The sequence below is a fragment of the Marmota marmota genome, unplaced genomic scaffold (assembly GCF_001458135.2).
Source record: "Marmota marmota marmota unplaced genomic scaffold, marMar, whole genome shotgun sequence".
Taxonomy (NCBI): domain Eukaryota; kingdom Metazoa; phylum Chordata; class Mammalia; order Rodentia; family Sciuridae; genus Marmota; species Marmota marmota.
The window spans coordinates 14,626,132-14,640,069 of NW_026000185.1; the positions used below are offsets into that span (position 1 = coordinate 14,626,132).

At 34.5% G+C, this 13,938-nt stretch overlaps 1 protein-coding gene across 1 annotated transcript in view; it reads left to right on the forward strand.

Moving 5' to 3' along the window:
* The window catches only part of LOC107146539 (phospholipid-transporting ATPase ABCA3-like), a 134,165-nt gene that overhangs the window by 67,281 nt on the left and 52,946 nt on the right, over window positions 1–13,938 (forward strand). Inside the window, exons 12-16 of the mRNA XM_015490637.2 lie at window positions 72–201; window positions 7,221–7,375; window positions 7,603–7,758; window positions 7,945–8,155; window positions 9,884–10,034. Coding sequence (XP_015346123.1) covers window positions 72–201; window positions 7,221–7,375; window positions 7,603–7,758; window positions 7,945–8,155; window positions 9,884–10,034 — 803 coding nt within the window. The remainder of the gene's footprint in view (window positions 1–71; window positions 202–7,220; window positions 7,376–7,602; window positions 7,759–7,944; window positions 8,156–9,883; window positions 10,035–13,938) is intronic.

Consider the following 13,938-nt stretch of genomic DNA (forward strand, 5'->3'; position numbering starts at 1 on the left):
TATCTGACTAAAACTCTTGTCCTTTATAAGTAATAGTAATAAATATAAAGCTAGTATTTGCTTTTTTATAGGAATTCACATTTGGGGGTGCTACTGTAGTAGCAGTGAAAAACTTGTCTTTGAATTTCTATGAGGGACAGATCTCTGTTCTTCTAGGACCTAATGGGGCAGGAAAGACCACCACCTTATCCATCCTTACAGGTATGTATTCAGGGTCACCAGTGGTAAAGATACAGTGGATCAAGCTCTGAGGCTTTATGTAATTCTTGATAGTGACATTATTGTCATTTAACTGATACATACAATTACTGACTAATTAACTCTCTTCTTTAAGTACAAATCATTTACTATAAAATTTAAAAGTTAGTATTTGTTTTTATATATCAGGTGCATTAAACTTATCCTTGTTTAGTGTACCATTCTTATTGGTCAAAAGAAGGGAGAGGTACATTTCACAGCTATTCAGACCAGGATACCCAGAGGACAGAAAAGAAATAAGAATGACAAAAATGGTTCTGGAGTTTCAGGCAAAAGCCTAAAGTGAGACTGAGTTTCTCTTTGTGAGTCAACTCGAATGGTCATAATTTTGAAGCAAGAAACAATGAAAAATAACAATTCTTATCTTTGAATTCCTCCTGAACCTCAGTTATAATTCTGTTTTTTTTTTTTAAGAATTGCTTTATAATCGATGTCACATAATTGTTAGGTGAATCGTTGCCAGAGTTGTAATCAGCATAGTATCATTGGCACTGACTAAATGTTTCTACATGTATTATCACATTCCATTTTTATATATGTTTGGAAGTTGTCCTTAAAGATAATGGTCCCCAAATGTATGTTCATATCCTAATTTTTGGAACCTGTGCCTGCCACCTTATAAGGCAAAGACTTTGCAGGTATGATTAAGAATTGTTAGATGATCTTACATTATCTTGGTGTGCCTCAAGTGCAAACACTAGTGTTCTTTAAAGTGAGAAGCAGAGCAACATAACAGGCTGAAAAGCAGAAGAAACACAGAGGAGAGAAGGCTGTGTAGCAACGGAAGCAGACGGTGATGCTCCCACAGCCCAAGGAATGCCAATGGCCACCAAACCTGCAAGAGGCAAGGAATGGATTTTCCTCTACATCCTCTATTGGAAACATGGTATTTCTGGCACCTTTATTTTGACTCAGTGGCATGGATTTTAAGCTTCTGGCTTCCAGAACTATGACAGAGTAAATCTATGTTATTTTAAGGCACCAAGTTTGTGGTAATTTGTTACAGCAGCCACTGGAAAGCAATACACTTGTAATCTAAAAATGCATTATGCATCCTTCTGTGTACATGTATTTATTGACAGCCTTCTCTTCATTGGAATTGGCTGAAGGTTAAAGGGACAAGTTAAGGGGATAGTGAGAATAAGTATGGACCAGAATGTCCAGATTCGTATTATCTTGAAGGACACTGGCTTTCTCTCATGTGTGCTGGGAATTAGGGCAGGTGAGTGTTATCTGCCGAAAGCTGCATTCTTGCACACACACTGAGACAGTTGCTCCTTGGGATGCTGGTCAAAGAAGGAACAAAGCAAACTAAAAAAATTAATGATGCATTGCTTCTGTAGTCTAATTTATAAAAACCCTCTCCCTGTGGCGACTGGTGCAAATCAGAGAACCATGGGAGGGAAGCGCTCACCTTGGCAGCTGCCCCTGGAAAAAAACATCAGGAAGGAAAGGAGGTACTACTTTCCAGTGAGTCAGTAGAGACACTGTGGAGCAAAGGTGCATCTGTCCAGTCTGTCACCATTGAACTTTCTGGTAAAGAATCTGTCTAGCTCGTTATCACTGAACCTTTCCTATAAATATTTTCAGTAAACTTTATATCTCATATTCCATCTCTGGGTATCTTCTTTGGTCTCTCAGCTAGACAGAGGCTTCCTGACCTCTACTTTAGCACAACTGGGCTGTGAAAGTTGCAAATAGTATGGCAACCCTGAAAATCAGATCTCCCTTTACCCTAGGGATTACCAATGGGTTTTGTTGTTTGTTTATTTGGTGACTTTTCTAAATTCTTTGATGTCCCCAGCCTGGTAAGCTAGTGTAAGATCACCTGAAAAGTCTGCAGAGAAAGAGGGCAGGGGCAGGGATGGGGGGGTTAGTCTCACAGTCTTTGCATATTGCCCCTCTTTGGAGCACATCGTCATTGCCTTGAAAAGCCATTTGTCTTCTACCCTTACTTGAGTAGAGTCTGAATATCAGTCAGAGATAAAGAGTTAGGGCCTTCTTATCAGATCTTTTCTTATCATGTGTCCAGCCGTGTGTACATATACAGATGTCTGAATTTCTCAGTTTACATAGGACTCCTAATTCTCCCTTGTATCTTTTCCCCCAGCCTTATTTCCCCAGACTTTTAAGTCTATTTGCTTCTCCAAACTTCTATCTCTTCCCCTAACTTACTTCAGATAATCCATTGACCTTTAAATATTTGGGAACATGCCACCCAGGAAGTTGCCTCAGCCCAGGGATATTTCAAGTTGGGCAAAATAAGTTTTCCCATAGTTCTTTGAGAATAATGATCATATTATTTCCTTTGGCACTTACAAACAAATTTATTTTGTTTATGGCCTGCTGTCTTTATTGCTACTTCTGATCTTGGAGTTGGGAGATGGCAATTTAGAAATTGAAAATGACACACGCACTTTCCTACCTCAATCCAGCAGAATTTTTCTTCATTAAGATTTTCCTGGGCCAGGCACAGTGGCGCATGCCTATAATCACAGTGGCTCAGGAGGCTGATATAGGAGGATCTCGAGTTCAAAGCCAGCCTCAGCAACTGTGAGGCACTAAACAACTCAGTGTTATCCTGTCTCTAAATAAAAATACAGAAAAGGACTGGGGATGTGACTCAGTGGTTAAGGGCCTCTGAGGTCAATTGTCACCCCCCGGTTATTTTGCTGCAGCCGGACTGCGGCAGTCAATTGCTGCTACCAATAAAAATAAATAAATAAAAGATTTTTGAGGTTTCTATATTTTTTATTAGATCCCAGAGTTCTGCAAAAGTTGATTCTGTCAGGTTTTATCAATATATAGGGTTTTGTGTGTGTGTGTGTGTGTGAAGGGTTAGAGTCCTGGATTTCCTTACTCTACTATTTACAGTGATATTATAGTTCTGTTAATTTTTATAAATACCCTACAGTGATTTATACAAAGCAGATAGCAAGTACATGTTTGCTGAATTTGAGTTTTGTGAATCCTCAACACACATTTGTATTATTTTATTCTGAATTTGACTTTAAATAATGGTATTTAATATAAAGAACCACATTGCTTTGCTTCACCAAGATTTGTAACCATATCACCCATCTCAAAAGAAAATAACTTTATTTTATATATTGAACCTTTTAACTGAACTTATTATATAATATCTATAATAATATTACATATTCATCAACAGACCAAACTTTCAAAACCTTTCTATTCCATTAAATTGATGAATAAAATAAGCCAATATTAAAACTGCTTTTTTTATTTGAATTATCTGATAACACTAATAGGTAAAGCTATTAGTTCTTTAAGAAATTTCTTCTTCTTATAGTAGCTGAACATTTATAGCTATCTCTTCATAAGAAATCATGGAATAAAAATTAATTTTGATTCATCTTTTGGTCTAAATAAAAAATGAGTCTTCATGAAGAAATATGTAGGGGCTAGGGTTGTGGCTCAGCGGTAAAGCACTTGCCTAGCATGGGTGAGACCCTGGGTGCGATCCTCAGCACCACATAAAAATAAATTAATTAATTAAAGATATTGTGTAGACACATCTTTTATAGCTATAAATATTAGGGTTAGTATTATTAAAATAGATTCTATGTATAAAAGCAGATTAATTTTCCCCTAGCTTTCATGTGGTCCTTGGTATGATTTGGGACCCCACTGTGGATAAAGTATTTGATAAAATTTATGTAAATTTATACTTTCATCTCAACTTTCTTGAGAAATGGGCAGAAAGCATTTCCTTTTTCATTATATATATATATATATATATATATATATATATATATATATATACACACACCATTTTTTCTTTTTCTTAGTTTGTCTTCAGAAAGATTTATTTTAAAATAAGAATCACAACAAACATGCAGGAAACTTTGACATAATAGCCCTGAGATGACTACTCTTAGAAAGGCCTGTTTGTAAGAATGACCCTTGGCTAGCACCTGGGAACCTCAGGTTAGGGGAGGGTTTATACAATTACCTAATAAGAGTTGTTCACAGGGCTCAACATGTTTGCATGAACAATGTGATTTATGCTAAATATCTGCTTTCCTTCTAGGGGTCTAGAAATTGTATATGTGCTAGACAGAAGCTGCCTGCCTACATGATCAATCCCCAATAAAATACCTGGGTGCTGGGCCTCTAATTTTCTTCTCTGGTATACATAATTTGAACACACACTAAAATGTGTGGTTAAAACGTATTGTTGGAAGAATATATCTTGTATGTTTGTACTGCAAAAAAAGATTCAAAACTATGTACCTGGTTTCCTCCAGAGTTTGTCCCACATGCTTCCTGCTAAGCTATAATAAATTTAGCCATGAGTATGACTGCATGCTGAGTTCTGTGAGTCCTTCTAGCAAATCATGGAAACAGGGTCATCTTGAGCAACTGTATGCCAACAAATTTGGTAACTTAGAAGAAAAAATGGACAAATTCTTGGACATATACACCTTACCAAGAGTGAATCATGAAAAAGTGGGAAATTTGAACCAACCAATACCCAAGTAAAAAGATTGAACCAGAAATGAAGACTCTTATTTTTAAAAAAGCCCCAGATGAGATAGCTTCACTGATGAGCGCTACCAAACATTTAAAGAAGACTAATACCGTTTCTTAAATTAATTTCCAAAACCTGAAGAGGAGAAAACTCCTCCAAACACATTCTATAAAGCTAGGATTATCCTGATAACAAAATCAGACAAGGACACAATAACAACAACAACAAAAGAAAACTATAAGCCAATATCCTTCATGGACATGGATGCAAAAATCCTTAATAAAATACCAGCAAAGTGAATCTAACAGCCCATTAAAAAAATTATTCACTGAGATCAAGTGGGACTCTTCTCAAGGAGACTAGGATGGTTCAGTATATGCAAATTAATAAGTATGAAACAACACAGAATGAAGGACAAAACTATATGATAATCTTAATACAGGAAAGGTATTAACTCTGAACAAATTAGGTATATAAGAATCATGTTTCAATATAATAGAGGCCATTAATTATAAGCCAACAGCTAATATCCCACTGAATAGGGAAAAGCTAAAAGCTTTGCTTTTTCTGTAAGATTTAGAACAAGAATGAACATGTTTATGAATTTATTGAATGTACTAGAACTGGAAGTCCTAATTAAAGTGTTCAAGTAAGAGAAATAAAAGGATATCCACACTGGAAAAGAGGAAGCCAGATTTTTCACATTTGTGGATAATTTATCTAATGTAGGAAACACTAAAGATTTCGCCACAAATCTACTAGAACTAACACATTCAGCAAAATTTCAGGATGTAACATCAACATACAAAACTGAGTACCATTTCTGTACATGAAAAGTGAATTATTTGAAAGAAGAATTTTTAAAAATTCCATTTATAATAGTTATGAAAATACCTGGGAATTAATTTAACCTAAGAGGCAAAAGATCTCTACAGTGAAAAGTGTAAAATAGAAAAAAATTGAAGAGGACACATAAAAGTGGAAAGACATTCTGTGTTCGTGTATTGGGAGGATCAGTATCTTTAAAATGTCCATATTTGCCAAAGTGATGTAAATATTTAATAGTATACCTTTCAAAATAGCAACAACATCCTTCGCAGATGTAGGAAAAACAACCCTAAAGTTTGCATGGAACCACATGCACACGTGTGCGCACACACAAACATGCACATACACACCAGGTAGCCAAAACCATCTTGAGGGAAAAAAAAGAATGAGAGATTTCATACTACCTTAGGTCAAAATACACTACAAAACTGTACCAAACAATATAGCATTGGCATAAAAACAGGCACACAGCCCAATGGAACAGAATAGATGTACAATCAGTTGGCATCTAAAGCCAACTGATTCAGAATGAAAACAGAACCCCTATCTCTCATCAGCTACAAAATCAACTCAAACCTGATTAAATATTTAAATGTTAGACGCAAATCATGAAAATAGTAGAAGAAAACATGGGGAAAATATTTTAGGAATGGGTAAAAAATTTAGACAAGACCCCAAAAGTACAGGAAACAAAAGCAAAATATAGAAATAGGATTACATCACACTAAAAAGCTTTTGCTCTGCAAAGGAAGCAGTCATTAAAGTCAGGCATCCTAAAGAGAAAATATTTGCACAGTATTCGTCTGACAGGTGGTCAATATCCAGAATATATATGAAATGTCAAAAATTTTTTACTGCAAAAATTAAGCAATATGATTATAGAATAGGCAATAGTCATAAATAGACATTTCTCAGAAGACATACAAATGGTCAATAGGTATCAGAAAAATGGCAAATAAAAAAATCACAAGATATTACCTCACCCCCCAATAAGAATGGCCTTATCAAAACACTAAAGATACAGATGGTAAGGATGTATAGAAAGGGGAACTGTTGGTAGGAAGGTAAACTAATGCAGTCATTATAGAAAAAAGTATGGATATTCCTTTAAATATTAAAAATGAAACTATCATATGATTTAGCAATATCACTGGTTATGTATCCAAAGAAAATGAATTCAATCTGTCAGATATCTGTGCTCCCGTGTTTCTTGCAGCACTTTTCACAACTGTGAAGAAATGGAAAACAGCCTAAGTGTCCATCAACTGGCGAATGGATGAAAAAAATGTAGTATACATGCACAATGGTGCTTAGATTATAATGTGGTTCCCATATGTTATCAAATGGCTGATAGCTGTACTAGAACATTGGAATGCAGCAAATTCTTCAGTTACAGTATTCAGATATTTCAGAGTATTTTATACTCATGGAGAGTATAAGATTAAACAAAGAAAGGGAAGTTTTTTATTTCCCCATCACCAGATTATAACCATTGATATTTACCAGACATCCTATGTAGGAGATATTGCTAATTCTTTTACATCTTCTGCAAGTACACTGTGAAGTTTAGGTGCTAACAAGTTCTCTTTGGGTACCCTTACTAAAACTAAGCTCCTGTCATGTCTTTGCTTCATTCTAGGTTTCTATCTTCCTACTAGTGGAAAGGTCTACATTAGTGGATATGACATCTCAAAGGAGATGGTTGAAGTCAGGAAACATCTGGGCTTGTGCCCTCAGGATGATATACTGTTTCCAAAGTTGACAGTATCAGAACACCTTTATTTTTACTGTGTGGTGAGCAAGAGATATGTATATTCTTTTCTCTCACTTTTTCCACATGTTTCTGACAGTGTGACCAAGGACCAATAGCATTATCTTTATGGGAAGTTCATGCTTTGAGGCATCATTCTTTTATCAGAAAGGGAGACAAAGAGAAGGAAAAAATGTATGTGGATAACTGTTAGAAAATTCTGTAAAACTACCTTAGAAGCACCATGTAGATTCTTGGCTTCTCTTTCTAGATAAAAGGAGTACCTTCTCAGAAGCGTACTGAAGAAATTAACAAAATGCTGACTGCCTGTGACTTGATACACAAGCGTAATGAATATTCAGAGAAACTGAGTGGAGGAATGAAGCGCAAGCTCTCTATCATGATAGCATTTGTAGGGGGCTCCAAGGTAAGTAACAGTCAAAATGTGACGCCGAAGAACTGATATGAATCCAAGTCTTTATTCATCTAGCTGATATAATGTGTCATGGGGGGACATTATTAATTTTGCAGCTTATGGATACCGTATCTTAGCTTAAATATGAGGCAAAGCATGAGTTAAATACGGCCTTGCAATTATTCTTTTGGTCTCTAGGTGGTGATCCTTGATGAGCCAACATCAGGCATGGATCCAGTTTCAAGGAGAGCCACCTGGAATCTCATTCAGCAGCATAAAGAGGATCGTACCATATTACTGACCACACATCACATGGATGAAGCCGATATCCTGGGTGACCGCATTGCCATCATGGTCTTGGGAACCCTGCAATGCTGTGGCTCTTCCGTTTTCCTGAAAAAATTATATGGTCGGTCTCCTTGTGATCAATTTTTGGATGCTGATACCTTAATGATAGTTTTCTTTACACAGACTTAATTTTATTCATTAGGTCTAATATATTTTACTTGTTTTTCATGACTCTTTGTAATGTAGATATAACCTATCTGTTCAGTGATTTTTCCCATTATTACCCAATAATTATATTCCAATTTTGAAAGTTCTCTTTATTGATTCCACAAGCATCATGTTTATTTCTTCCATATGATTTCCATTGAATTGGTAATTTGACATAGGAAAGAACTTATCCCTTCATTTCTCTGGTTGTACACAATGTAGAATCACATCATTTGTGCAATCATACTTACATCCAGTGTAATGATGTCCATCTCATTCTACCATCTTTCCTACACCAGTGCTCCCTCCCCTCCCATCACTTCCCTTTACCCAACCTCAAAGTTCCTCCATTCTTCCCATGCCCCCCCCCAGGCCTTCCCTAGGCATAGCTAAAATTTCAACACAATAGGAAGCACAATGTGAATTGATGACCATAATTTCATATTGCACTTCTTTGGACAAATGTACTTTTTCCTTAATGCTATCTAACACAGTATACACTTTGATTACATTTATATGTCCTTTCTCGCTGGAAGGACATCATTGTGATGTTTACTTTTTGGCTCATTTGTATCTAGAATAATGCCTAACTCATAAAAGGTATGCAATGGGTATGTACTGAATGAATCAGTTACTATTGACCATTGTCCTCCCCATTCTCAATTGCAGTTATAGAAAGAAAGGAGATTATATCTCAGAGGACTTTGGGGAACATAATCTCCAAATCATCATCATCCCTAGACTCTTGGAGCATGTTTTGTAAACTATAGAAATGCACTTCCCTAGCGTTGTAGCCAACTGAGTTGTGACCTGTTGTGTTTTATTCTCTGTGCGCCTAGAAAACCTGAACCATGGAGACTAAAAATGGTTTTTAAGGAGTATAAAATATTCAAACTGCTGCGGATGCTAATTCACAATAAGGTGGGGGGCACTAGAGAAAAATAGTAGCATTACCTTAGATTAGGTAGAGGGAATGGAAAGGAGGGGGGAGGAAGGGGATGTGGGGATAGGAAAGATAGTAGAATGCAACAGACATTATTACTATATATATATATAACTATATATATATATAACTGCATGACCAATATGATTGTACAACATGTACACTCAGAAAAATGAGAAATTATATTCCATCTATGTATATCAAAAGTGTATAAATGTATTTTACTGTCATGTATAACTAATTAAAACAAATTTTTAAAAAATTTAAAAAGAACATTGAGCTAAAATGAAAAAAAGTGAAAAAATAAAAACACCACATTTTTCCTTTAGAGTTTACATGGTTTCAATTTTACTGATTGCATCCCCACAGTATTTTGCAGCATGATCCTTTGTTCTCTTGACTTTCTATAAATTGTTGAGGAGATTAATTAGATTCAGGGTGGGATTTGATCTTGTTCTTGACTTAGTGTTTGGAAACACTATTCATAATTGATATTGTGGTTTTTCCCTCTCTCTTTTGATGGTAATAATCACTGACTATCATGTCTAAGGGCATTAATTCATTCAGGGGATGCAAAATGGTGATAGTTTCAATATATTATCCCGTCCTCATTAATTAAATGAAATATCTCAATAAAGAGACAATTTATTAGACTTAAAAATAAACTGCTTGATTTGGTTTTATAAATTAATCTTTCAGGTGTGGGATATCATATAATCATGGTGAAGAGTCCTAATTGTAATGTTGAAAAAATCTCTGAAATGATTAAACGCCATGTCCCAACTGCCAGTATGGAAACCAACATTGCAGCTGAATTATCATTTATACTACCCAAGGAGTACACACACAGGTATGGGTTCAAAGAATGTTAGATGAGTGGTTTGAGATCACTAGAAATCACTACTATTTTTCTAGATTTCCTCAGACTTGACAAATGGATTCTTTCTAGTTGCCATCCTTGACAAGTACTAGTCACAATGTTGCTTCAATAAAGATTTCACTAATGTACTGAGGGATGCTACAAATGTTAGATTTAATTTAGCAGTGCCTTAATATTTTTAGTTCTATTTCTCGTAACTTAATGCTAAATTAGTGGTAAGATATGGCAAATAATAAATTTTCTTCTTGGTGAGTAAAGCCAACTGAATTCATTTTTTGTTTTACAAAGAGTTATTTCCCTTTCCATTTCAATTGTAATTAAAAAATTAATATTGATTTGTGAGAGTCATTGTGATATTTTGATAAAATGTTTATATTGTGGGATGACTTAGTCAAGCTGATTATCGAATCCATATATACTTATTTTTTATAGGGAAACATTTAATATCTACTCTTTAGCAGTTTTGAAATATACAACTTATATAATAAATAATAAATATCTATTATAGTCAACATTCTGTATAAGAGATCACTAAGGCTTATTCCTCCTGTATAACTGAAATTTTGTACCCTTTGATCAACACCCTATCATCCACTCCCTTAGCAAGCCTCTGGTAACCATCATTTTATGCATTCATTTAACTGTGGATACCTAGTTTTCTCCCATGTCTTAGTTACTGTGAAAAATGCTGCATTGAACATAGAAATGAAAAAATATCTCTTTGGGATACAGATTTTAATTTCTTTGAATATATAACCAGAAGTGGGATGGTTGGATCATATGGCATTTCTGGTTTTTGGTTTTCTGAGAACTTCCATGCTATTTTTCATAATGGTTGTAGTAACTTACAATCCCACCAATAGTGCACAAGGGTTCCCTTTACTCCACATTCTCTCCAAAACTTATCTTTTGTCTTCCTTATAGTAGCCATTCAAAAAGGCATAAAGTGATATCTCACTGTAGTTTTAATCTTTATTTCTCTGATTATTAGTATTGATGTTGGGCATTTGTAAGTCTTCTTTTGAGAAGTGTCTCTTTAGGTCTTTTATCCATTTTTGATTGGATTATTTCCTTGTTATCAAGTTCTCTGAGTTCCTTATGTGTTTTTATTTGGGGTATGAGTCCTTTTTGAGATGTAGAGTTTTCAAGTAATTTCTCCCTATCCATGGATTGTCTTTTCGCTCTATTGATTGTTCCCTTTGCTGTTCAAAGATTTTTAGTTTGATGCAGTTCCATTTTTTAAAATTTTTGCTTTTGTTGCCTGAACTTTTAAGGTAATATTCAAGAAACCTTTGTCTAGACAAATGGTTTTATACTCTTTTTATTTCTAGTGGTTTCAAAGTTTCATGTCTTTTATTTAAGGTTTTAATCAGTTTCCCTCCATTGTCCCAGATGTGAAATGCCTATAAAAGTTACATCACTTACAGTAATTTTGGAATAATATTTGAATATTTTTATGTCCACATAATTGAAGTTTTGGAACTTACTGGTTTTTAATCCATTCTGAGATGATTTTTCTATATTGCTATAAAATAAGGGCTCCATTTTATGCTTCTGCATGTAGATATACAGTTTTTCTAACACTGATTATTGAAGGGACTCTCCTTTATCCATTTGGGTTCCTGACACTTTTGACAAAATCAGTTGGCTATGAGTATATGGGTTTATTTTGGGACCTTTGTCCTGTTCCATTGGTTTCCATTGATGAATGGTTATTTTTATTGCAAAACTAAGTTGTTTGATTGCTGTAGCTCTGTAATAGATTTTGCTGTTTCGTTTCAATTTAGTTGTCTGGGGTTTTTGTGGTTCCATAAGAATTTTGTGATCATTTTTTCCTATTTCTGTGAAAAATGACATTGAGATTTGGTAGAGATTGCATTGAGTTGGTAAATTTCTTCGAGTAGTGTGGATGTCTTAATAATAATTCTTCTAATCCATGATCACATGTTGTGCCATTCCATTGTTTTCTGTCATGTACCATTTCTTTCATCAATGTTTTATAGTTTTCAGCATACAGATCTTCCACCCCTTTGGTTATAATTATTATTCCTATGCTACTCTGGATTTTTTTAATCATAAAAGGAAGTTTCGTTTTGTCCGCATCAATTAAGATGATAATGTGTTTTTTTCCCATTAATGTGATCCCAACAGATTTTCATATGTTGAACCATACTTACATTCTAGGAATGACCCAACTTAGTAATGGTGTATAGTCTTTTAAATATACGGCTGATGGGCTAGGGTTGTGGCTAAGTGGTAGAGTGCTTGCCTAGCATGTGTGAGGCACTGGATTTGATTCTTAGCATCACATATAAATAAATAAAGACCATTGAGAACTAAAACATTTAAAAAATATATTGCTGAATTTGTTTTGCTGAGCATTTTTATATCAGTATTCATAAGAGATTTTGGTCTGTGGTTTTCTTGTAGAGCTTTTGTTTGTCTTTGATATCAGGATAATGTTTCCTCATAGAATGATTTAAGACAGTTCCCTCTTCTTGAATTATATGGGAAAATATTAGAACATTAGTATTTATTCTTCTTTAAATGCTTGGTGGAATTCATGAGTGAAGCCATTAGGATCAGGGCTTTTCTTTATTAAGTAGATTTTGATTACTGACCTGATATCCTTACTGGGCATAAATCAACTCAGATTTTCTATTTCTTCATGATTTCATCTTAGTAGGAATTGTGTTTCTAGGATTTTGACTATTTCATGTAAGTTATCCAATGTGTTGGCATACAGTTGTACTCACTTCTAATCCCTTTACTTCTGCAGAATTTTAAATAATGTATTCACATTCAGTTCTTATTTTAGTAATTTGAATCTTAATTTTGTCTTAGTCGATTAACCTAAAGATTGGTCAATTTGAGAGCTGGGGTTGTGGCGCAGTGGTAGAGCACTCACCTAACATGTGTGAGGCACTGGGTCCGAGCTTCAGCACCACATAAAAAAAAATAAATAAACAAAATAAAGGTATTATGTCCATCGACAACTAAAAAAATTAAAAAAAAAAGATTGGTCAATTTTATTGATATTTTCAAAGAACCAACTTTTGGTTTAATTGATTTTTTATTATTTTACATTATTTCATTTATCTCTGTTATAATCCCTGTATTCTTTCTTTTGCTAGCTTTAGGTTTGTTTTGCTGTTCTTCTGGTTCCTTAAGGTATAAAGGTAGATGGTTAATTTGATATCTTTCTTGTTTTTTTTTTTAATATAAGCATTTGGTGGACATCTGTTATCTCAGTGACTTGGGAAGCTGAGGAAGGAAAGGGCAAGTTTGAGTTTGGCCTTGGCAACTTGGTGAACCCCTCAACAAATTAGTGAGACTCTGTCTCAAAACCACAAAGGGGACCTAGGGATGTAGCTCAGTGGTGGTGCCATTGGGTTCAATCCCTAGTACCAAAATAATAATCATGGTCATAATACTAGTAAATTTTCTTTCTTAACATCACTTTCTCTGTGTCTTATAAGTCTTAGAATATTGTATCTTCATTTTAATTCATCTGTAAACATTTTATAATTTCCCTTGTGATTTATTCTCTGATTCACCAGTTGCTTAAGACCGTATTTCACAATTTTTTTGATGAAATGTTTAAATCCTATGATCTCATTCCTTTTTGTGTATATTCTTCAGTTATTTTCTTTGAGTTTAACATTCTAAAGTAATAACACTCTAACTTCTATTTATACCAGTTTAATTCAGTAATATATAAAAACTCAGCTCCTTTTTAGCTTCTTCCCCACACCTACCTGTTATTCACGCCAAACAATTGCATCCTTGTGCATTGTGTGCCCCAAAACATAATAATTCTTTTAAATACATTGTATCTTAAATTATATAGAAAGCAAAATGTGGATAAATGAAG